At 57.5% G+C, this 23704-nt stretch overlaps 1 protein-coding gene across 4 annotated transcripts in view; it reads left to right on the top strand.

The window, feature by feature from the left end:
• Window positions 1-23694, top strand: part of KIFC3 (kinesin family member C3) — a 38306-nt gene extending 14612 nt beyond the window's left edge. For 2 of the 4 annotated variants that reach the window (XM_032326183.1, XM_032326184.1), the window contains 17 exons: window positions 960-1162; window positions 11216-11281; window positions 11792-11935; window positions 12089-12328; window positions 12838-13011; window positions 13615-13762; window positions 13847-13977; window positions 15255-15366; window positions 16671-16852; window positions 17815-17919; window positions 19636-19766; window positions 20310-20433; window positions 20623-20752; window positions 20844-21073; window positions 21293-21427; window positions 22018-22126; window positions 22973-23694. In XM_032326183.1, the coding sequence (XP_032182074.1) occupies window positions 960-1162; window positions 11216-11281; window positions 11792-11935; window positions 12089-12328; window positions 12838-13011; window positions 13615-13762; window positions 13847-13977; window positions 15255-15366; window positions 16671-16852; window positions 17815-17919; window positions 19636-19766; window positions 20310-20433; window positions 20623-20752; window positions 20844-21073; window positions 21293-21427; window positions 22018-22126; window positions 22973-22998 (2390 nt within the window). In that variant the 3' untranslated portion in view covers window positions 22999-23694. Of the gene's footprint in view, window positions 1-959; window positions 1163-11215; window positions 11282-11791; window positions 11936-12088; window positions 12329-12837; window positions 13012-13614; window positions 13763-13846; window positions 13978-15254; window positions 15367-16670; window positions 16853-17814; window positions 17920-19635; window positions 19767-20309; window positions 20434-20622; window positions 20753-20843; window positions 21074-21292; window positions 21428-22017; window positions 22127-22752; window positions 22782-22972 lie in introns of all 4 variants that reach the window. The other 2 variants (XM_032326181.1, XM_032326185.1) reach the window with 2 other exon arrangements.
• Window positions 23695-23704: the final 10 nt, after the last annotated feature.

Genomic DNA, 23704 nt, shown 5'->3' with positions numbered 1-23704 from the left:
GGCCGGGTCCTCAACTGAGCTACCGAAGGGGAGAGGCAAATCTCCGGCCCTTACAGCCTCTCCTCTGCCCCACCCTGCACACCCCCAGCTCCTTGCAGAGACGGTGGCCTTTCTTGGTGTCCTCCAAGCAAGCTATGACATGCATCCCAGGACCTATTGGCAGGTCATGGCCCTTGATTCTTTGTCTTTGTCCTTCTGTCCGTCTATCTGTCTCTCTCCTGCTCCTGTTGACAGGACAGTGGAAGGCCGTGGGAGGAGGAGGACTCAGGCTGAGGCACCCCCCCCCCCCCCGGTATTTATCACTTCCTCCTGCCTGTGTGGTCCCTGTCCTCAGCGCAGGCATCGGCCCTGCAGCAGGCCCAGCAGTGTTCCTGCTCACGTGCTGTGTCTGTGTCCGTGTGTCCTGGTCTGGCTGTCCCTTGCACCTGCACACCCTCCCCTTGCCTTCTCTGTGTGAAGTGACCACTCCCTGCGGAGGTCAGGTGACAAGCTGGGGGAGCCTCTGCCTCTCTCCTGTACTCTAGGTAGGGGCTTTGAGTTTAAAGAAATCATATTCTCCCAAGAACAGGGTTTTCTGGGGAGAGAACCCCAGACTCTTCATCAACTGTGGCCAGAACTGTGTCTTTCTCAGCTGCGATTCCTTGCGGCCTGGCCACAGAGAGGGGATGGCCCGTCAGACCCAGGGCACATGCTTTGAGGGGTGTAAGGTGAAAGTTGCTTTCCTAAGTCCTGATCCAGGTAATTCTGTCTCACAGAAGATGTCACGGACGTGGCTTCCTCTCGGGCAGGCCCCGGAGCCCCTGGCTCGCCCCCACCTTGCTGCTGCTGTCCCTGTCCCCTGTCCCATTGACTTGCATCCCTGCCCCGTCCCCGATGGTCTGCCCCGCCCCGACGGGCCCAGCACTTCAGCCAGGGTGGGTCCTCTCCATCCTGCTGATTGGCCACTACTTTGCTCATAGGTGGGCGGCTCTTTGGCAGCGGGAGGTGCTCGAGCCTGGGGGGGCCACCAGGTGCGGCCCCCATGGTGCATAGGATGGTGGAGGCCATGTCCCAGCTGCAGGAGGAGAAAGCCCGACTGCAGGAGGAGCTGGCAGCCATGCAGGAGAGGCTGGCCCTCCAAGACAGTGACCAGCAAGCCACCTCCACCCAGCCGCAGAACCAGGTACCTGGGGAGGACGGGGTGGGCAGACGCCACTGCCCACCGTGGAGCAGCTCAGAGGACACTGCTCGGGGCCCCTGGAACCAAGCCACTGGGCCGCTGGCATGACGGACAGATAGGGTCCCCTCCCTTGGCTCAGGAATGTGAGAGAGGGCAAGGTGGCAAGAAACAGAGGCCTGGGTCTCCCTCCTGTTCCTCCTTGTACCCCATTCCTCCTGCTTCCCGGAAATGCAGGCCATGAGTGCAGGTGTGCGGGGAGCTGGGACAGACAGGGATGCTTCCACTCTGCAGCCGGGGCAGAGTCCACCCTGTCTGGCTACTGGGCAGTCCCAGGTGGACAGAACTCACTGCAGAGGTCACCCCAGGGAAGGCTGGGAGGAAAGGAGAGGCTGGTGTGAGTGCACATGGGAGGAAGAGCTCTCGGGTCTACAGAGGCCAGGGAGAACCTCGGGTGTGTGCTGGCAAACACCATCTCCTTCCTTGGCTGGCCAGAGAAATGCGTGCAGACTCTGAGCCACGTGCCCTCTGGGGCTCATCCTGGGCTCTCCTCCCCCACCTGCACATGGGCCCTGAGGCCCCTCTCCAGGGGCTCAGCTCCCCACTGCCCTGGTCAGCATCTGTCTTTTGTATCTGTCTGACCTTCCCCACTTCCCCAAAGCCCCCCACCCTGTCTCTATGTCATCTCTGCCTCGGATCTGTGCCCTGAGCTCAGGGCCCAGGGCTCTCTGTTGAGAGGCCGGACCTCAGGTAGAGCCAAGTTCTTCCTCTCTGGTGACCCAGCCTGTGGACGTTCTGCTTGGGGGCACATCACTGAGTACTATGACTTGTTCTTGATTCTAGGGAGTAGCAGATTACCTTTAGGCACTTTATCAACGCAGCATTTTCCCCCAGGGCACCAGTGTCTCCTCTTCTCAAAAGCTGTCTGTTCTGACCACCTGCCCCTTGGGGAGTTAGGCGGGTCTCCTTGGGGCATCCCTAGTGCTTGTGTCTCCCTCTGCGACACTGACACCATTGTTTGCTGCCTCTGGGCCTGTCTGCCTCATTCGGGGGCTCCTCTAGGCAGGGTCACACACTAGCTTTGTGTCTCTTTGCCTCCCATATCACCCTTCTGCCTCCTGCCCTCAGATGTTTGTGGAGTGCCTGGTATGTGCTGGGCACCAGGCTAACCACTGGGGACATCCAGATGGGCAGGTGCTCCCTGGCCTACAGAGGCTGCGGTCTAGCATCTTGGGGAAGACAGATATTTGTTACATGCTCGCATGTTAAGTTAGAAGAGTAATAAGGGCTCTGCAGGTGGATATACACAGGGCATAAGGGCTTGTACCAGAGGCCTTTGTCTGGGACATCAGGACCTGTCAGGGAGGTCAGGTACAGCTTCCTTGAGAAAGTAGGGCTGGAACTAAGGTCTGGCACAAAGCAGAGGAAGTGGGTTCCGAGCTGAGAGATCAGTCTGTGCGAAGGGACTGTGGCAGGAGGAGCAAGATGAGTACAGGGGCAGAACCACGGTTTGGTTAGCCCTGTGGGCCTGGGGGCTGGTCTAGGGCTCACACCCTGCAGGATATGCCTGGCCTGTGGCAGGAACTTAGCAGCAGCTCTTCTTTCCCTGTCCTGGCACTTTATTTTTGAAAAAGTTTTTCTTTAAAGGGCTTTACTGAAATATAATTCACATACCATAAAATTCACCCCTCTATAGTGTACAATTTAAAGATCTTAAGTATATTAAGACAGTGATTTGACCATCACCACCATCTAATTTCAGAACATCTTCATCTCCCTAAAAAGACCTATTTCATCACTCTCCTTTTCCCTGCCACCACAACCCCTGGCAGCCAGGGATCTGCTTTCTGTTTGTATGGATTTGCCTTTCCTGAACATTTCATAGAAATGATATCATAACAGTACATGGCCTTTTGTAACTTTATTTTAATTTATTTTGTTTTAAAGATTTTATTTATTTATTTGACAGAGATCACAAGTAGGCAGAGAAGAGAGAGAAGGGGGAAAAGCAGACTCCCTGCTGAGCAGAGAGCCGGATGCGGGACTCGATCCCAGGATCCTAAGATCATAACCTGAGTTGAGGGCAGAGGCTTAACCCACTGAGCCACCCAGGCTCCCCCTTTCATAACTTTCAACAAATTAAAATTGTTTTTTTCTTCTTTTACTTCTTTATTTTTTGTAAAGATTTTAATTTATTTATTTGAGAGGGAGAGCGAGCACAAGTCAGGGCTTGGGAGGAAGATGATGACTCCCCTCTGGGAGGGGAGCCCAATGGAGGACAGGGCTCGATCTCCAGACCCTGAGATCATGACTTGAGCTGTAGGCAGATGCTTAACAGACTGAGCCACCCAGGCACCCCATTTAGCAAAATCTCCTTTTTACAGGGGAAGTTGAAGGTGAAGCATCTCAGCCTTCCAGTGTCTTCGTGCCCTCGCTTTCCAGACCTTCCCAGCCCCTGTCCTCTCCCACCCCTGGCTTCCCTGGATGATTGGGAGAATTCCAAATGGTTCCTCCTCTTTTCTCGAGTCTGATCCTTAAACTTCCTCACTGAGAGTTCCTCACTGAAAACTTCAGGGGATGTCCCTGAAGCTCTAGGTCTCTGGGTTCCTCTTCAGAGGGTCCAACTCTGTGGCACTCCGTCCTACCACTTGGGCCAGGAGCTGGGTTCGAATCCTGGCTCTGGGCACTGATATTCAATTAGCTGTGTGAGCTTGGGCTAGTTAATTACCACTCTGCACCTCAGTTCCTCCATCTGTAAAATGGACTCACAGCATCTGATGAGATGAGCCAATAGAGCTGGTGCTGCTGTGACCACTACCGTCTTTACTGGGAAGAGATTGGATTTGAAATCATACAAACAAAGTTCTAGTCCTGGCGGGGCTGAGCGCTAGCTGGGCAGCTGTAGAAGTCACCGCCTCCCTGAGCCTTCGTTTACCGTTCTCTGAACTGGGGCTCATCCATGTCGCCTCATGGTTCCCGGACAAATCAGTCATGAGACGGACGGAAAAGTGGACGGAAAAGCGCTGTGCCTTGTGAGGTATCACTTCTGCTGCTCTGCTGTCCTGTCGGCCTCACTGGGGTTTCACCCAGATCGACCTTCCTGCCCTTCTCAGTGTTGCTCATCCAAGAAAAGAAATGGGGGACACTCTGCCTCACGCTCACGGTGCCTTGTTCCCAGTCTTACCTTACTTGCCTTCTGAATGTGGCTGCCTTCCCACAGTGCTCTTCCTGAAAGGCAGTGTAGCCCTGGCAGTTGAGTTTGAGGGCCCCCTGGGGGTCCCCACAGACCCGAGTTTCAATCTGACGTCCACTGCTTAGTGGTCAGGTGACCTTGAACGAGTTGCTTAACTAAGGCTTAGCTTCATCTCTTGGAATCTCCGTTTTCTTCCTGGACAGTGGGGATAACAATGGTATCTACCTCACAGAATTGGGGGTTCAAAGGGATGATCTTAGGGAGCCCCTGTGCCCTACAGACCAAAATGACTTAGTAAAGGGGGCTGCCATTATCCTGCTGGGACCTGGGCTTGTGTGGCTGCGGGAGTCTTTGGTGGCATCACTATGATCAATGTCATGGTGACATTTGAATTTCCCGGGAGCCCACTGTCTCCATGTGGGGAGCAGTCAGACCAAAGGTCCTTGGTCTTTGGACCTCTGGCTGACCTAGGCCATAGAGGCCACCGGTCTTGGCAACCAACCTGTGGCTGCGGCCGGTCTGGATAACTGTCCCCAGGTCTGGATGACTGTCCCCAGATCTGGATGACTGTCCCCAGCATTGGCAACAACAGCCCCAGGCCACATCCTGGCAACCTCAAGCTCCCTCTCCTTTGTGGATGTCCCTGGAGCAGTGGCCTCTGCACTCCCAAGGCTGCTGCCAGCGGTCCATGTGCCCACACTGCATTCCCCTCTCTTTGCCCCTGAACCTCAAGGTAGAATCTTAAAAAACTGTGCTCAGAGGCTGCAGACTGGTGGCCTAGATCAGCCACCAAGTACATCTTGTTTCCCTGTTTATTTTTTTAACCATTAAAAACATTGTGATAAATACACCTAACATAACATTTACCGTGTCAGCCGTTTTGAGGTGTATAATTCAGGGTATGAATACATTCACACTGCTCTGCAGCCCGCACCACCATCCGTGCCCAGAACTCTTATCCCCTTGCAGACCTGAAACTGTTCCCTTTAAATACTACCTACTCCCACACCCCTCTCCCCCAGCCCCTGTTCCCCACCATTCTACTCTCTGCCTCGACGAATGTAGCTATTCCTGGTGCTTCATGTAAGTGGAATCACAGTATTTGTCTCTTGCAACTGGCTTATTTCACTTACCATGATGCTTTCCAAGTTCATCCATGCTGCTGCAAGCGGCAGGATTTCCTTTTTTTTTTTTTTTTAAAGATTTTATTTATTTGTTTGAGAGAGGGTGTGTGTGAGTGCAAGGCGGAGGGGAGGTGCAGAGGGAGAGGAGGAAGCAGACTCCCCGCTGAGCAGAGAGCCCAACACAGGGCTCCATCCCAGGACCCTGGGATCATGGCCTGAGCCAAAGGCAGAGGCTTTACTGACTGAGCCACCCAGGCACCCCAGGATTTCCTTCTTTTTCGAGGCAGAATAATATTCCCTTGTATGGATGCACCATGCTTTGCTTATCCATTCATTCATCATTGGACGCTAGGGTTGCTTGCCCAATTTTCATTATTATGAATAGGGCTGCTACAACCATAAGGGTGTCCGAGATACTTTAATTCCTTTTGGGTAAATGCCCCGAAGTGGAATTGCTGGCTCACATGGTCGATCTAGTTAAAACTGAGTAATCTACCGTCCTGCTTTCCACAGCGGGGTCACCATTTCACATTCCCGCCAGCAACACACAAAAGGTCCTGGTTTCTCCATATTCTCAGCAATGTTTGTTACTTTCTGAGAGCTTGTTTGTTTGTTTTTTTAAATACTAGCCATCATTATGGGTGTGAAGTAGAATCTTATCCTGGCTTTGATTAGCATCCCCCTCATGACTCGTGTGTGAGCTTCTTGTCGCGTGCTCGTTGAGCATGTATCTGTCTTCCTTAGAGACGTGGCCATTCGAGTCCTTTGCCCATCCTGAATTGTTTTGGTGGGATTTTTTGTTTTGTTTTGTTTCTTTGTTTTTGCGGTTGTGTCGTAGTTCTGTCGTATTCTGAATATTAACCCTTCATTAGTATATGATTTGCAGACAATTTCTTCCATTCCATGGGTTGCCTTTCTGCTCTGTTGATGGTGTCTTTTGAGGGCACAAAAGGTTTTCATTTCGATGAAGTCCTGCTTATCTGTTTTCTTGTGGGTTGCCTTGCTGTTGGTGTCCCATCCAAGAGAGCACTGCCACATCCAGCACTGTGAAGGTCTTCCTCTATGTTTTCTTCTAAGGGTTGTATAATTTTAGCTTTTACGTTGAGGTCTTTGATCTGTTTCGAATTAATTTTGTCTGTGGTGTAAAGCAAGGGTCCAGCTTTATTCTTTTGCACATGAATGTCCAGTTTCCCGGCACCATTTGTTGAAAAGACTGTCCTTTCCCCATTGAATGGCCCCGATGCCCTTGTCAAAAAGCAATTGACCGCATACGTGAAGGCTTATTTCTGGGTTGTCTGTTCTATTCCGTTGGTCTCTATGTCTGTCTTTGTGCCAATACGTCATTATTTTCATTGCTGTAGCTTCGTGAGTAACTTCTGAAATCAGGAAGTGTGAGACCTCCAACTTTCTCTTCTTTTGCAAAGTATGTTTTGGCTCTGGGGGGGGGGGGTCCTTTGAGATTTCATGTGAATTTTAGGATGTATTTTTCTATTTCTGCAAAAAATGTCATTGAAATTTTGATGGGGACTGCGTTGTGTCACTTTGGGTAATACTGACATGCTAACAATATGACCGTCTGTGAACATGGATTTTTTTTTTTTTTTAAGGTTTTTATTTGTTTGAGAGAGCAAATGAGTACAAGCACGGGGAGGGACAGAGGGAGAGGAAGAAGCAGACTCCCCGCTGAGCAGAGCCCAACATGGGGCTGGATCCCAGGAGCCTGAGATCCTGACCTGAGCCCAAGGCAGACACTTGACTGAGCCACCCAGGCATCTCAAGCTGTCTTTCCATTTATCAGTGTCGTCTTTAATCGATTCCAACAACATTTTACAGTTTTAAATGTACAGATCTCTTGCCTCCTTGATTAAGTTTATTCCTATTTTATTCTCCTTGATGCTATTGTAAATGGAATTGTTTCCTTAATTTCCTTTTTAGATTATTCATTGTTTGTGTGTAGCAGCACAACTGATTTTTTTTTTAAAGATTTTATTTATTTGAGAGAGGAGGAGAGCATGGGGAGAGAAGCAGAGGACAGAGAGGAACAAGCAGGGCTCGATCTCCCCACCCTGAGATCAGGACTGAACTGAAACCAAGAGTTGGCCCCTTAACTGACTGAGCCACCCAGGCACCCTGAGGAACCACTGATTTTTACATGTTGATTTTGTATCCCGTGACTCTGCTGAGTTTGCTTATTCGTTCTAATTGGCCTGCTTTTTTATAATCAGATTAGTTGTCAATCTTTAAGCCTTGGCTAAATTCCCACAAAAATCTGGACTTCCTATTTTGTCAGAAAATACCGGAAGATGTGGCTTCTCTGGGCTGCCATTCCCGTGTGGCACCCACTGCCTGGGGCCTCGTAGCAGATCCTGCCTTTGGCAGAAGCCAGCGTCCTTCCTCTGGTGCCCAGCGCTGGCTGCCCTCATCTCCAGCACCCCTCCTGCCCCACGCCCTGCCTGACAGCCTCACTCGGAGACTCTGCTCTGCCTCTTGTGCACTCAGCATTCTTTCTCCTGCTGTGTACCAGAGGCTGTCCTAGGCACAGGCAGTGTGGCACCCACAGGACACCAATATCTCTGCCTTCAGGGGCCTTCATTCTAACAATAGAACTCATTAAGTGCTTTACATGTATTATCTCATTTAATGTCACTTAATCCTCCAGACGTCCTCCCAGGGGTGGCCTCATTAGCCCCATGAGGCAGAGTTGAGACTTTTCCAAGGTTACTCAGGGGGTAGGGTGATGTCTGTTTTAGAAAGCTGGGCCGTCTGCCCTGAGAACCCAGGAGCTCAGCTGCCCCTCACTGGCAGAAGGACTCGGATGTGAACACTTGGCGGTGGGCAGGGCAGGCTGGATGGGGCCAGACAAGCACAGTGAGCAGGCATGTGGCCAGGAGTCAGGTGTCCTGCGAGGGGATGTATGTGGGGACAGGATGCGGTGCTTCCCGGGGATGCCCCTCTGGCCTCTGTTTCACTGAGGTGTTCTGGATCCCAGGACCTCTTGCCCTTTCAGCTCAGCCATGCCTTGATCTTGCCGCTGAGAGAGCCCTCTTTTCCGTAGAAGACAGCTGTGGTGACTGTGAGGCGGCCTTGGTGGGAGGTGGGGAGGTAATCAGCAGGTTGTCTCCGCCGGTGGGAGCAGACAGTCTCGAACACAGCCCTTGGCGAGGGCAGCCCCACCCTCCTCCGAGCCTGCTTCTGCTGAGACGCAGAAATGTGGGTTTGTGGCAGACAGGCCCCAGCACCCTGCTCCCACTGAGGCCCTCCGCACCAGGCCCGTGATCCAGTTTCTCTGGCTGCCGGGGAGCCTGAGCCCGGGCAGGGGTATTTCACAGACCTGGTCCTGGTCCCTTCCTCCGCCCTGTGGTTGTCATGGGCAGCCTGCCAGGAGCCTGCTTCTCCTTTGGCCTGGCTCTCTGCACTCAGGAGTGTGCGTGCTGCGCTTCTGTTGTTATTCAAGGGTTTACTGAGTATCTAGTGTGTGCCAGTCACCTGCTGGGGGCGGGACCTCTGAGGGCTAACAGAGAGGGTCCCTCCCCTCTTTTCCTCCAGATGCAGGCACCACTGTCGAACTCAGTTGGGGCAGGTGTGTGAAGGGATGCCCACAGGAGCTCTCTTCCCTGGAAGGCCTTGCTCGCTGGTCTGGTTCACCCCCAGCACCCTACTCTGCCCTCACCACTCCTGAAGCAGAGCCTTCTGGGTAGAGGGCAGCCGTCCCGCTCATGAGCCACGCACCACAGAGTGGCTTGGGCCTGACGGACCACCCACAGTGTTGGTGGCCTGTGCCCCCAACCCCACCCCACCCCACCCCGTTGTTGGAGATGAGCCAGGATCCAGGAGATGACTGACACCTCTGACGAAAAGAGTGTTTGACAGCCTCTCCTCAACCCCCCACCCACAACCCCAGCCTTCTGTAGACAGTTCCTTTTGGGGCACACCTTAGGGATTCCAGGCAGAGCCCTGGAGCACCCAGAGTTCTGATTATGATGCAAGAAGAGAGCAGGAGCCTGGGCTGCAGGCAGGCGCAGCAGGCAGGCCTCCTGGCCCCCCAAGCAAACCCTGGAGAACCCCACTTTTGCCTCATCCGCGTCTGAGTGCCAGTAGCGTTAGGGACGAGCGAGGTCAGAGCATGCCTGCTCGGTGCTGAGGAAGCGGCCTGTCTGGGGCACCTGCTCAGTGCAAGTGGGTCTTCCTGGGGTGATTTCCCAGGGAAGGATGGGGGACAGGTGCACCCCAATCTTTCAAAGGGAAATAGATCCATCTATTTCAGGATGGGGGAGTGAGAGAGGAATTCCTCTTACTTGAGACTTAAAAATTGCCTGAAAGCACAAAGAATTTATTGGGTGTAATTCTACAGTCCAGAGACTGTCACTTTTAGCTGTTGCATTCACAGTTTTGTTTCTGGACTTTTGACCTAGTCTGTTGAGGGGTCTTCCTCCGGGTCAAAACTTCCGACAAACAACCGTAACCACAACGGCCCGTGTGAGCACCCGCCGTGACCTACCTGACCATCCCCCTGATGCTGGGTATTGAGGTTACCCCGGCTTCGTGGCTAAGGAGTAACAGGGGGCCTTCTGCCAGTGGTCCCTCACTCATGCAAGCTCTGCCAGTGGTGTCTCGCTCATGCAAGCTCTCAGAGGAAGGGGGCAGAGAAGCGGCGCAGGCTTGGGCTGTCGTCCATATTTCCTCCCTCACCAGCTTTGCTTGGGGGAGCAGAGGCCGTCCTCTCCCACTCCGGGAGACTGAGCAGCTACCTGTGTGCCCCCTGTGCTGCCACAGACCACGGATGACATCTCAGCCGTGTAAAATGGGGAGCTGTGATAAACCCTCACCTGCCGTACCTGGCTGGCCCGGCGCCTGCAGGCAGTGGACTTCCTCAGCTCTTGCTTAGTAATAAGAACCCAGAGCTTCGTGGCCCGCTGGGGTAAAACCCACCTCCTAGCCCCCCACAGAATGAGTCTGACTCCCTGGGCCTTTTCAAGGTGAGGTGCGGTCAGATACAGTCATCACAGAATGTTCTGGAAGAAGATGTCCAGACATGCCCTGAGGAACACTGGTGCCAAAGTCTTCAGCTGTGTTTTTGGGTTACTTACTGAGAGGTTCCTGGAGGGGGGCTGATGCGGAGTCAGGGTCTGGGGCCTGCAGGGAGGGCAGTCAGCAGAGGGTGACAGGGTGTGCACACCCTTCTCTGCTGGCCCCAGCTCTCCAGCAAGGCAGACTGGGAGCTGGCGGGGACAGAGGTCTGAGATGTGCCCTGGTCCCTGGTAGACCTGTCTCCACAGGCTGACTTGCTAGGAACCCCCTGAATGGAAGAATCTAGGTTCTGGGCAAAGACCAATCTAAGTTTTATAGTGTCTGGAGTTTATACAATTTGGGAGCCCTTTTAAGAAAAAAAGAATATAAAGTTACAAATACCTAAGTAGACAGAGGCCACAGCAAGGGCCAGTGCGAGGGAGGGGTCCTGAGGGTCAGCTTGAGTCTGGCGTGGGCTCCGAGTGGCGCAGGGGTCACCTCTGCTCTGCTTGCTCCCCAGACTTTCCTGAGAGCCTGGGCTCCCTGGGTCTTGCGTTGGGTGAGGGTACTGAAGGCTGTCAGGACAGGGCAGGTGTCTCTCTCCTGGAGTCCCAGGCGTACCCTGATGCTTGAACACAGGGAGGGCTGATGGGGGGTGGGGGCTGAGAGATCAGGCCTGGGTGTGGCTGGAGGTGAGGAACGAGGCTCACCATGACCGTGGCTTTGTGCCCGTAGGTGGAAAACCTGAAGGAGAAGCTCATCAGCCAGGCCCAGGAAGTGAGCCGCCTCCGATCAGAGCTGGTGAGGCTCGACACCACCATCCCGAGGTGGGGGCTATGGGGGGCTGACCCGGCCTTGTGCAGTCTGACCCTTCCGGATGGGGTGCGGGACCCCATCTCTGCAGAGCCCTCCTGTCCAGCCTGGGTGGGGGCCAGCAGACTGCCAGTCGGCCCCGAATAGTTGTCACCACTCACTAGGCCCTCGAGGCCGTGTGACTGCCAAAGGGAGGGAGGTTACTTCTCGTCTGCTGATGTAAAAGAGGAGTGTGAAGTCTGTGTATAAATACGACTCTCTTGTTACTTTCACACTCAGGAAAATAGAATGAGAGGGGCGGGTGAAGGCCGTCCCTCGGGCTCCCCTTCTCTCCTCTGTCTTCGCCTTATGTCCCTCTTGAGCTCCTGCTCTCTTCCCTCCCTTGCCCGCCTCTCTTTTTCTTCCTCCCCTGCCCTTGCCCCCCGCCCCATCTCCCCGCTCTCTGCTGCCCGGGTCCTCCCAGGCCCCATGCGCCCCCTGTGCTCTGGCTCTCTGCAGGGGGGCACGGACTTGGAGAAGCACCGCGACCTGCTGGTGGCGGAGAATGAGCGGCTGAGGCAGGAGATGCGGCGCTTCGAGGCCGAGCTGCAGGAGCTGCGGGCCAAGCCGGCGGCCCCCTGCACGGGCTGCGAGCACAGCCAGGTGAGCAGGCTGGCCTGGCCCCAGCTGCTCCTGCAGGGCTGGGTCCCCAGCGGCGAACCTGGTTCCTCACCGTGACCCCTGCCTGCTTGTCTGCCCTTTCCTCTGTCTGCTGCACACTTGTCCCGGCCCCCGCTCCCGACCGCCTGCCTGCAGGAGAGTGCCCAGCTCCGGGACAAGCTGTCGCAACTCCAGCTGGAGGTGGCCGAGAACAAGGGCATGCTGTCCGAGCTGAACCTGGAGGTGCAGCAGAAGACCGACCGGCTGGCCGAGGTGGAGCTGCGGCTCAAGGACTGCCTGGCCGAGAAGGCGCAGGAGGAGGAGCGGCTGAGCCGGCGCCTGCGAGACAGCCACGAAACCATCGCTAGCCTGCGGGCCCAGTCGCCGCCCATCAAGGTGAGTCTCTGGCTGGGGCCACATGTGGGGCCCTTGCTCTCTTGGCCCCTGGTGCCCAGGGCAGGGCTGCACCTTGTCTTGGTGAATGAGTAGGGGTGAGTGATCGGAGGAATCAGTCCAGATCTGTGCTCTGTCTTGCTCCCTCTCCTCTCCCTTCTTGCTGTCCAGGGCATGTAGTAGGCATCTGGCCCCTGAGGCTTGACGTGCCTGCACCTGCCAGGCATGGGTATGGGCATCGTAAGATTCTGCCCTTGTCTGCTCCGTACCCAGTCTGGGGCCACAGCAAGGCTCTTGGTGGGCTTCCCGAAGTGAGAGGATTCCCGGAGGCCCTGCAGCATCCTGGAAAGCCAGGACCTTGAAGCTCCTCTAGTTTTTTTCCTGGGTGCTCTGGGTAGGATGTCCCTGAGGGTCCCCTCTCAAAGTCAGCTGCATCTCAGCCCACCCTCCCCACCAAGGGAGGCCAAGGGACCCTCACACTTCCACGTGCCTGTCCCTTCCTTCCCTCTCAGTACGTCATCAGGACCGTAGAGGTGGAGTCATCCAAGACCAAGCAGGCCCTCAGCGAGTCCCAGGCCCGGAACCAGCACCTTCAGGAGCAGGTGGCCATGCAGAGGCAGGTGCTGAAGGAGATGGAGCAGCAGCTGCAGAGCTCACACCAGCTGACCGCACAGCTCCGGGCGCAGGTGCACAGGCTGCTGGAGGGTGCTTGGGGCTGGAGGAGAGCGGGGGCCCACGCAGCTGGAAAGCCAGGGGTGGGCCGTCAGTATAGTGCAGTGGGTCAGCCCTCGGGAGGCCCACAGACCTGGGTTCTGGTTCCTCCTCTGCTGGCTGCCTGTGTGACCAAGGCCAAGTTTTGTCTGTGTCTCAGTTTCCTGATGTAGAATGATGCCCTCATGGAACCCACCTCCAGGGGTCGCTCAGGGACATAATCCCAAGAGTGTCCTCACAAAGCCGCCCCCCACCCCATCTCGCCACACACACATTCTGGGAAAGGGAGGCCTGGTCACCATTATCACATATGCTCCCCCCGCTCTCCTGGGGCCTGTGGCTTGTGCACCTGTTAGGTGCCAGGACCCAGGCAGGTGTTAGGGTTAATGAAGGAAAGAGCTGCATGGAATCTTTTGGAGAGCCAGATGGCCATCTGCCCCTCTCCTGTGTGTGTTTGTGCGGACGTGTGGGGGGCACTGTACGCCCACGTGCATGTGGGGTAAGGCGTGGGGCTTCTTTTGGGCACCCATCCCTCTCCCTCCCGAGCCCCACACTGAGCTTCTGGCCTGGGCTGTCAGATCGCCATGTATGAGTCCGAGCTGGAGCGGGCACACGGGCAGATGCTGGAGGAGATGCAGTCCTTGGAGGAAGACAAGAACCGGGCCATCGAGGAGGCCTTCGCCAGAGCCCAGGTGGAGATGAAGGCTGTGCACGAGAACCTGGCAGGTGAGCCGGCCGGCCGGGCCCTGCCCTGCCCCCCTTCCCGCAGCCCCTCAGCCTGTCCACCCTGCACCTCTCATGTCCCCCAAGGTGTCCGGACCAACCTGCTGACGCTGCAGCCAGCACTGAGGACCCTCACCAGCGACTACAATGGGCTCAAGCGGCAGGTGCGGGGCTTCCCCCTACTCCTGCAGGAGGCCCTCAAGAGCGTCAAGGCTGAGGTGAGTGCAGTGTGTGCCTGAGGGGTGGGGAGGAGGCTCAGAGAGGCCCCAAGCCCAGTCCTCCATTCCAAAATGCAGCAAAGCGCCCCCAGGCAACAGCTCCCCTCCCCCACTCACGGGGACTGACAAACAGACTGGTCAGGAGCGCACATTTTGGCATTTGTCTTATGATTCTTTATTTATTTTTTATATTTTAGAGTGGGGGAGAAGAGGGGGAGAGGGAGAATCTTAAGCAGGCTCCATGCCCAGAGCAAAGCCCAACATGGGGCTCGATCTCACAACCGTGAGATCATGACCTGAGCCGAAATCAAGAATCAGACTCTTAGCCAACTGAGCCACCCAGGTGCCCGTGCTTCTTAGGACTCTTTAGACCAAGCATGTAGCATATATCCTTGTATCTCAAACATGCTACGTATATTCTTATGTCGGTTTGTTTTAATTTTCTTAAGCTGTTCTCATACAGCATGAGACTAGCCAACGTCTTTGAGTGCCTCCTACGTGCCAAGCCTTTCATAGCTGTCAGCTCCTTGAATCTGTACCATGGCCCTGCAGGGTAGAGAGACTGATGTATTTTGGGAATAGAAAATAGTTCTTTTTCTGTAGGAAAATTATGTCAATAACATATGGACATGGTAGAAAGTTCAAACTGTGCAGAAGGTCATCAGCTGAAGAGGAAGGGCCCCTCTCTGCTGCCCTGGCCTGCACTCCCCAGAGGCAGATGCCCGTCAGGATCTGAGCCCCGAAACCCTGAGGACACACTCCCCTTCTACCCAACAGAGGGGAACATTGCATGCGTGGTCTGCATTTTGCTTCTTTCCCCTATGAAGTGTGACTTGGAGATTGTTACTGCCCAGGTGCTACAGATCCACAGATTAGGTGGTGTTATTTCCATTTTACAGATGAGAAAAATGAGACGTGATGACCCAGCTGGTTGTCTTGGGTCCCCCAGCTGCTCAGGGGTAGAGCTGGAATCTGGCTCCAGTTGGGTCGTATTATTACAGCCAGGTGCTGGTGGTGGGGAGTGAGGGCGGAGTCCTGGCTGTTTGCTTTGTTAGCAGGGCGACCTTGAGCCCTCGGCTTAGTCTCTTGGAGGCTCACTTTGTTCCTCTCTAAAACAGTGGGGGCAGCTACACCTCCGAGCAGAGGCTGTTGGAAGGAGTTGACAGGTGACAGCGCACCTCAAGCACTCAGCTTGGGGCAGGAGGGGGGACAGGCCAGGGGACAGGCCCGGTTGGTGGGTCCAGCCCCCTAGAGCGCTGTGTGTGCCCCCTCTCCAGATCGGCCAGGCCATCGAGGAGGTCAACAGCAACAACCAGGAGCTCCTGCGCAAGTACCGGCGGGAGCTGCAGCTGCGGAAGAAATGCCACAACGAGCTGGTGCGGTTGAAAGGTAACTGCTGGGGTGGGAGTGGGGCGGGGGGGCAGGGGAGGAGGCTGGGGGTGCCCTGCACAGGGGTCCTGCCTGGCTTGGAGCTGATGCTGGCCTGCCCCCGCCCCCCCGCCCAGCCCCACCCCCTGGAGCCTGTTCCCCGTCACTGGGGGCTCCTGTACCTCCCACTTTCTGTAGATGAGGGAACCCGGGCCCAGAGAGGTCAGGGAACTGGCTCAGACCCGCATGGCTACTGAGTGGCCCACCCTGGATCTAGACTTGGATCCGTCCAGCGTCCAGCTCTGAAGCCCTCCCCGCAGTGCCTGTGGCAGGTGCCCCCAGGCCCGGAGGCAGGGAGGAGAGAACAGCGGGGGGGAGGGGTGCAGAAGCCCTGGGTGGTGGGTGGCTGGAAGGCGGCTTGTTCTGATCCTGGGCCCGGAGGAGCCTGAGAATGCTTGTTCACAGCACAAAGGGCCAGGGGTGGGGGGGTGCTGTTCCAGACACTGAGACGTGGCTGTGGGCCCACAGATGCTGTTGCTGCCCTCACAGGGCTCACTGCGGCTGGGGGAGCAGACGGTGATCTGTAAGCACCCAGAGGACCCCAACACTGCCCTCTGTTACTGGGGCGGGGGAGGGGCTCTAAGAGCCCCTCTGTGTCTGACAGTCGGGGGTGTTGCTGGGCTTCCTGGAGGAGGCAAAGCCGTGGCTGAGGCCTGGATAATGGGTTGGAGTGTACAGGTGAAGGGGAAGGTGGGGGGACGTGCTGGCTGTCATGGGGAGTTTGTTGTTCTTTCCGGGAGCACTGAGATCTGGTGGAAGGGCTTGAAGCAAGAGGATGGCACAGTCTGTGCCCCCAGGACCCCCCAGAGCTGCCTTGTTGCCTGTCCTCATTCCGTGTGCTGCTTGTCCACCTGCTGTCTGGTTCTTTTTGCCCATCTGGTTCCCAAGCCCTGTTCGGGCATCCACAAAGTCCTTTTAGAATGACAGAACAAGTCCCTTGGCTTCCTGGCACCCATACCCCTCATGGAATAGAGAAAACTGAAGTCCAGAGATAGTGTCCATTTGGTATCCCTCCTGGACTGGGTACAGTGCCTGAGCCCCACAATTGACCTTTCCTCCCTGTCCCCAGCGTGAGGCTCCCACTCTCAGCCTCTTTGTCCAGGAAGAAAAGTGTACTGATGCATGAATTCATGGTGGTGTGAGTGACTGACAATAGAGCATTGCGGGTGGCCTTGCTCAGAAGGCTAGGACACCAAAGGATCCCAGTGAGGAGGCAGTCTGGTCTTGACTCTATGTACCTTTCTCTCCTCCCCCACACAATTCAGGGAACATCCGGGTGATTGCTCGTGTCCGGCCAGTCACCAAAGAGGATGGGGAAGGACCTGATGCGACCAATGCTGTGACCTTCGATGCTGACGACGACTCCATCATCCACCTGCTGCACAAAGGAAAGCCTGTATCCTTCGAGCTGGACAAGGTCTTCTCCCCGCGGGCATCACAGCAGGACGTGAGTGTGGCCCTGTGGGGAAGCGGACAGAGAGCAGTGCGGGGTTGCGGGGTGGGGGGCGCACACAGGGAGAGATGAAGGGGGCATGGACAGAAAGAAATCTAAGAGTGGGAGAGACAGGATGGAGAAGCCTGGGGTGCTGGGATGCCTCGCTTCTTCCACTGGAGGTGAGAAGACAGTGGGAAGATAAGGCTGAGAAGCCTCTGCTGAAAGGAGATTCAAGGACAGCCTATGGCACCTCCGGGGTTCATCCCACCCTTACAGCCCCGCCCACTCGGGGGGCCCCTCCCACCCATGTGCCCATGCCCACCCATAGGGCCCCGCCCACCCCGATCCCCTGCCATCCCCGTGCTCATGCCCACCTACTTAGCCCCTCCTACACTCACAGCCCCGGCCACCCACCTGACCCTGGCAGTTGTTGCTTTTACAGCCCGGAGCACCGGGATCCGTCCCATAGGTATTTCTAGGACTCCGCAGCAGCCCCGTGGAGTCCTCAGCCCCTAAGAGCCACGTGGTCTCAGCAGCGTTCTTCCTCCTCTCTGCCAGGGCTGACCGGCCAGACCTGTCCTGCTTGTACCCTCCTGTCCCTGTGCTTGGCATCACCTTTGCCCCGTCCTCTGTGGGCAGACAGACAGGCTGCATCAGGCTCCAGGCGCATGCCGGCCTCCGCCTTCATTTTGCTGAGCTCTCCTTTAGTGTGGGAGAAGCTGGAGGCCCGGCAGCCCTTCCTCAGGCGCAGGCTGGCAGGAGGCACTGCCCTGTCTTCCCTTCAGTCTTGACAACCCGATTTCCCACTGACGTCTGTTGTAAGGGGCCTGTTTAGTCATAAATTCTTCCACAGTGAGCCGCTTGCAGGTCACAAGATGTGCTGTATTACTGCTGAGGGAGAGGGCCATCTGGGGAGCTGCTGGGGGGCTCTTGGAGGGTGGGGCTCGCCATCTCATCCCACATCCCCTCCCCAGGTGTTCCAGGAGGTGCAAGCCCTGATCACCTCCTGCATCGATGGCTTCAATGTCTGCATCTTCGCCTATGGCCAGACGGGTGCCGGCAAGACGTACACGATGGAGGTGGGTACCCGCTGCAGGGGGCAGGGGTTTGGCCAGTGAGGACCAACGCTTGCTGCCCTCGTGCCTTCAGGTTTCCGGTGGCCCAAGAGCAGAGCTGCTAGTTGTCTGTATTAGGCCCCAAGGCCTGGAGAGAGGGCATCTTGCCCAGGAGGACCCAAGACGGTCCTGGTGGGTATGGGGTGGGACTGGCGCTCTGTCAGCAATCTGGCATCAGGGAGCTCTCCATCTGACGTTAGACTCGAGGCCAGACCACCTGTGTGTCTCTGGAGTTGGGCTTTCATTTCGGCGCCATGCACTGAGAGGGCAGCCATGCAGTGCTGGGCCTGGGACTGTTAGGATGAATGAGGGCAGTCTCTGCTCGCTCGGCCGGGGCGGGACCTCAGCTCCCCACGGCCAACCCCCCCAGGCTGAGTGGCAGGAGAGGGAAGCATTGAGAGCAGGAAAGATCTCAACTCTAGGTAAAAGTGGAAGGTGGTTCCTGGGGATGTCTTTGGTTTGTTAGCATTTCCCCGGCTCTCGAGGGGGCGCTGTGGGGTTCTCTGGGAAGGAGTGAGGACAGGTGTCCCAGTGTCTGGACAGGCTCATTTCAGGGAGGCTGCCATGTGGGCTTTCTTCCCAGTCTGGTCCCTGCTTTTGCCCTAGTTCTGGGACTGATGAGACTGGGTAGTGGGGTGCAGGCCAAGCAAGGTGGTGGGCGGGGGAAGGGGGTCTGCATGGACTCCTAACTCTGTCTTGGGTGCTCAGAGTTGGGGTGACCCCCCAGGAGCATCTGTCCTCCAGCAACACATCCCAAGGCCCATGTACATTGGGCGCTGCTCTGGGGGCCGGGCATAGCTGTGACCACAGAGTATCTGCTCCCCGGAGCCAGCCCGCCAGTTGGGGAGACAGCAGTGCCCACGGCAAATCAGGCTGTGTCCTGTCACGGCCTGGAGAGGAAACCTAAAGCCCAGGATGAGGAATCAGCAAGTGAGGGAGGGCTCAGGCCTTTGGAGGGAAGATGAAGCCATCTGCCTGCAGAGGTGACATTGGAGCCCCCCACGGGGGTCTGTGGGGAAGAGCATTCCAGGCACGGGGATCAGCAGGGCTGAGGCCACAAGGCCGGAACATGCTGGGGGGATGAGGCCTGACAAGGAGGCCAAGCCACAGAAGTGGAAGGGGGTGGGAGGTGCGACATAAGGGGAGGCAAGAGCTCAGGTGAGGACTCCAGATTTCCTTCTAGAAGGGCTGGCCAGCCCATCCAGTCCCAAGGCACTTGTGGCTCTGCCTGTGCCTCTCTTCCACCACCCACAGAGCCCATGGCCTCCCTGACATGAGCCCCCTTCTGGGCGGTGGCAGGGACATCACAGGTTCCCAGTGTGCCCTCCCAGCCCCCCCCCCCCCACCCAGGAGCAGGTATGCACCTGGCACTCAGCAGCCCTCGTGTACCAGCCAGTGCTTCACCCAGTCCTCTGCTCTAAGTCTCAGGCTAGTCCTGGCAGGGCAGTACCATGGGAAGGTGGGGGGAAACTGAGGCCCAAGAGGGTGACGTTGCTTACAGCTAGGGGAGGGTGTTTGGGGGGCAGACCAATGGGTAGGTGGAAGCTTCGGGCTGGGCGGCTGGCCTGTGAGTGGTCGCCCAAGGGGGAGGGGGCCACAGACCCCACACAAGCATCTGCATGGCCCACCCCTTGTGGCCAGGAGAGGCCTGGCTCACGGGGGCCTTGCTTCTGCCTCCAGGGGACCCCTGACAACCCAGGCATCAACCAGCGGGCCCTGCAGCTGCTCTTCTCAGAGGTGCAGGAGAAGGCTTCCGACTGGGAGTACACCATTACGGTCAGCGCGGCCGAGATCTACAACGAGGTCCTCAGGTGGGAGGCCCTGCGCGGGGCGTGGGCCTTCAGATTGGCTCCCTGGTCCTCGGGGCCATGTGGGGTCATGCAGGATGAAGATTGGAGTCGGGGCTCCATGTCCTACTTCAGCCCAGGGGTGCAGTGGTCCCAGCAGGGCAGGCGGCAGGGAGGAGGGCTCACTCCGAGTCTACCCGGGGCACCCAGACCAGACCTGGATGCTCCTTTCCCTCCCAAGTCCACCTGTTCTCTCTGTATGCTGCACCAGGTGGAGAGAAATGAGAGTAGGGATTTGGGGGGCCCTACCCACAAGAGCCCAGCTCACTGTCAGGGCGGGAGTAGCACCACAAGACTTTTGGGGAACATTCAGTCTCTGCCCCTCAGCGGACTGCGTGCAGGGAAGGAGCTAGAGGAGAGCGGGGCTTGGCCCAATAGTTAAGGAAGGCTTCCTGATGGTGCGATGCGGTGGGAGAACATTCCAGGTATGGGGGGTGGATAGCAGGGTGCGGTTCAAGCTGAGGCAGATGTGGGAGGAGGGAGTGACCGTCTAGACTGTCCCTGCAGGGACCTGCTGGGGCAGGAGCCTCAGGAGAAACTGGAGATCCGGCTGTGCCCAGACGGCAGTGGGCAGCTGTACGTGCCGGGGCTGACGGAGTTCCAGGTGCAGAGCGTGGACGACATCAACAAGGTGCATGTTTGGGGAGGCCTGCGAGGCGGGGAAGTGCTGGGGAGCCCCCTGCCCACAGGCCGAGCCGAGCTGGAGCAGGACATGTGGGTTTCGATGCAGTCTCTGCCGGTCCCCAGGGCTGGGGACACCCCTCCCAGGGGTCCTCGGGGATGATGAGGTGATTCCAGAGCCCGCCCTGCTCCCTGCCAGGTGTTTGAGTTTGGCCACACAAACCGCACGACGGAGTTCACCAACCTGAACGAGCACAGCTCCCGCTCACACGCTCTGCTCATCGTGACGGTGCGCGGGGTGGACTGCAGCACTGGCCTCCGCACCACAGGTGAGTGAGGGCCGCGGGGGGCTGCGTCACAGGACCCCTGACACCTGCTCCGCGCGGGGCGGCCTTGACCTGCCCGGGGCCCTCTCTGCAGGGAAGCTGAACCTGGTGGACCTGGCCGGCTCAGAGCGCGTGGGCAAGTCCGGGGCCGAGGGCAGCCGGCTGCGGGAGGCGCAGCACATCAACAAGTCCCTGTCAGCCCTGGGGGATGTCATTGCCGCCCTGCGCTCTCGCCAGGGCCACGTGCCCTTCCGCAACTCCAAGCTTACCTACCTGCTGCAGGACTCGCTCAGTGGGGACAGCAAGACGCTCATGGTGGTGCAGGTAAGGTTCTCAGGTGGGCTGGGAGGGCGGGCCATCAGGGTGTGGGGCTTGGCCAGCAAAACTGGGGACTCCGTTCCCCTGGGGCCCAGGTGCCCCAGGCAGGGCAGGGAAGGGACCTTTGTCCTCAGTAGCTCTGAAGTCCATGCACACACTGCCCCTTCCAGTTCTGAGGGGAAGGCCCACTGGCCTGGGTGGGGAACGAGCTCTGGTGTCCCCTAGGTGTCCCCCGTGGAGAAGAACACCAGCGAGACACTGTACTCCCTCAAGTTTGCTGAGAGGGTGCGCTCTGTGGAGTTGGGCCCTGGGTCCCGCAGGGCAGAGCTCGGGTCCTGGTCCAGCCAGGAGCATCTGGAGGTATGGTGACCGCCACAGACGCTTCTTGGGCTGTCAAGTCCAGGTCAGGGGCAGGAAGGAGGGTCTGGGGTCGGGGACGGCCGAGATAAGATGCCAGAAGTGGGGGGGTTTGGAGCCAGCACCTGAACCCAGGAGCCTCTATTTATTTTAAAGATTTTATTTGAGAGAGCAAAAGCAAGAGCGAGCTTGGAAAAGGGGGGAAAAGGAGAGGGAGAAGCAACTCTTTGCTGAGCAGGGAGCCTGTCTCTGGGTTTGATCCCAGGACCCTGAGACTGTGACCTGAGCTGAAGGCAGACACTTAACCAACTGAGCCACCCACGTGCCAGGAGGCTCTTTAGTCTAACTCTTCGGGGCCACAGAACGAGCTGTGGACGCCCTCCACTGGCTGCGGGGTGGGTGGGAGTAACTCACCCTCTTCCGTACAAACATGGGCTCAGGTCATTCTGGGGCTCTCCTTATCGTGCCCATTTTTGCAGAGGAGCATAGTTTCAGGAGGCTGGCGGGAACTGGGGGTGGGGGGGCACCACGGTGGAGGTGTGGAGCCAGGGCAGCATGGCTCCCACCCACCTGCTCACCCCTGCCACCCACAGTGGGAACCGGCTTGCCAGACCCCACAGCCCTCAGCACGAGCGCACTCCGCCCCCGGTTCTGGGACCACCAGCCGCCCGGGCTCGATCCGGAGGAAGCTGCAGCCCTTGGGTGAGCCTCTGGGGAGTGAGCAAGTGTGTGTGGTGGGGTGGGGAGAGGTGAGCCTCCGGGGAGTGGGCAAGTGTGTGTGGTGGGGTGGGGAGAGGTGAGCCTCCCTCCAGGTAGCACTGGACTGCCCTTGCCTGAATGGACTTTTTGTTTGCAAGTTTATAAAACTCCTGCAGAACCTGTTTTACAACCTTTTCTGGCCCTGGGAAGGAGTCAGGGCAGGAAGCATTAGGCCCATTTTACAGATGGGACATGAAAGGCCCCTTGGGTGGGGGCATGTAAGGAGAAACCCAGCCCTTGGGGCTCCAAGCCGGGCTGCTGGCTCAAAGCCCAGAACAGAGTTCTGAGGCTGTGCTCAAGCCTACTTCTTTCAGGGCAGGCCGGGCACCCCTGCCTTGGGCCTGGCTCCTGGAGGGGGGGTGGGGCGGGTGGTGGCAGGGCCCACCCAGGTCTCAGGTAAGGAGTGAGCCCACCCCAGGCCTGGAATCCAGAGCCCCAGCCTCCTGCATGGCCCCTCTCACAGAGGGACCTGGCAAGGCCTGGGTCTAAGGAGGCACGAGCCTCAGGGTCCTGGGGAGTACCGGCCCCAGGCAAGCCCACCAGTGAGACACCTGTTGCTTTGATTTCAGCCTGACGGCTGGGGCTGCAGAGTCTCCAGGTGAGTGTGGGGCCAGCGGCCCGGGCCTGCCCACCCGCCTGCCTGGCCACCTTGGGGTGCAGGGCTGTGCCGGGGAGAGGGCTGCTCAGGGCTGGGCCTGTCCCGCTGCTGGCTGCTGTCTGTGTGCTTCTGCCTGGCTCCCTTGTGTCCGCATACGCCCAGGCTAATGACCCTCTCCCCCCATTCTGCAGGGAAGTCCAGGCCGGTGCCTGTGTGATGGACGTGTTCCCCCTGCCAGCCCCGGGGACTGGGACCTGCGGCCTGGCCGGCCTGCTCCTGCTGTAGCACCGGGAGCCCGGGGTGGAGGCCGGAGTGGAGGTAGCCCTTCTGTCTCGCATCCACTCAGAGAGGAGAAAACATGTTCAGAAGGAAATGGTGTCTCTTAGCACATGGCTGTGGGTGCAAAAGGCATGGGCTGGAAGGGCAGGGATGGCCCACTCCGCCTGGCAGGCCCGGGCCCTCGGGGAGCTCTTGTCAGGAGGGCAGGAGTAGGTGGGAGGGTGGGCCTCTTGCCTGGCCTGGTCGGACTGTCCTGCGCCTGCCAGGCCCTGCTGTAAGGGGTAGGTGGAGGAGCCCCTGGAAAGCAAAGGACCCGTGGGATCTGGGCAGTTGGTGGGCACCCAGGGGCAGCCCTGGCCCCACTACCCTCCGAGGCGGGCCCCTGTGCTGGATTGTATATAGTGTTCCTAGGTGTACATAGGAGCGTGGCCCTCCCTGCTGAGGGCTGGGCTGTATTTATGGCTGGCGGGAGGCCAGGGGCAAGGGATCCTGCTGCTCCCCTCATCTGCCTGTTATCAGGCTCTCTCCTTGCTCACTGGCCTCTTGACATTTTCTTCCCCCTCTGAAATTCTATTTAAGAACTTTTGGAAGCTTAGCCATTTTTACTTATTAAAATAAAAACCTTTTTGCACAAGTTTAGTCTG

Source organism: Mustela erminea, chromosome 19 (genome assembly GCF_009829155.1).
Source record: "Mustela erminea isolate mMusErm1 chromosome 19, mMusErm1.Pri, whole genome shotgun sequence".
Lineage (NCBI taxonomy): Eukaryota > Metazoa > Chordata > Mammalia > Carnivora > Mustelidae > Mustela > Mustela erminea.
The sequence above is the reverse complement of the archived record's forward strand: the minus strand, read 5'-3'. Positions and strand labels throughout refer to the sequence as shown.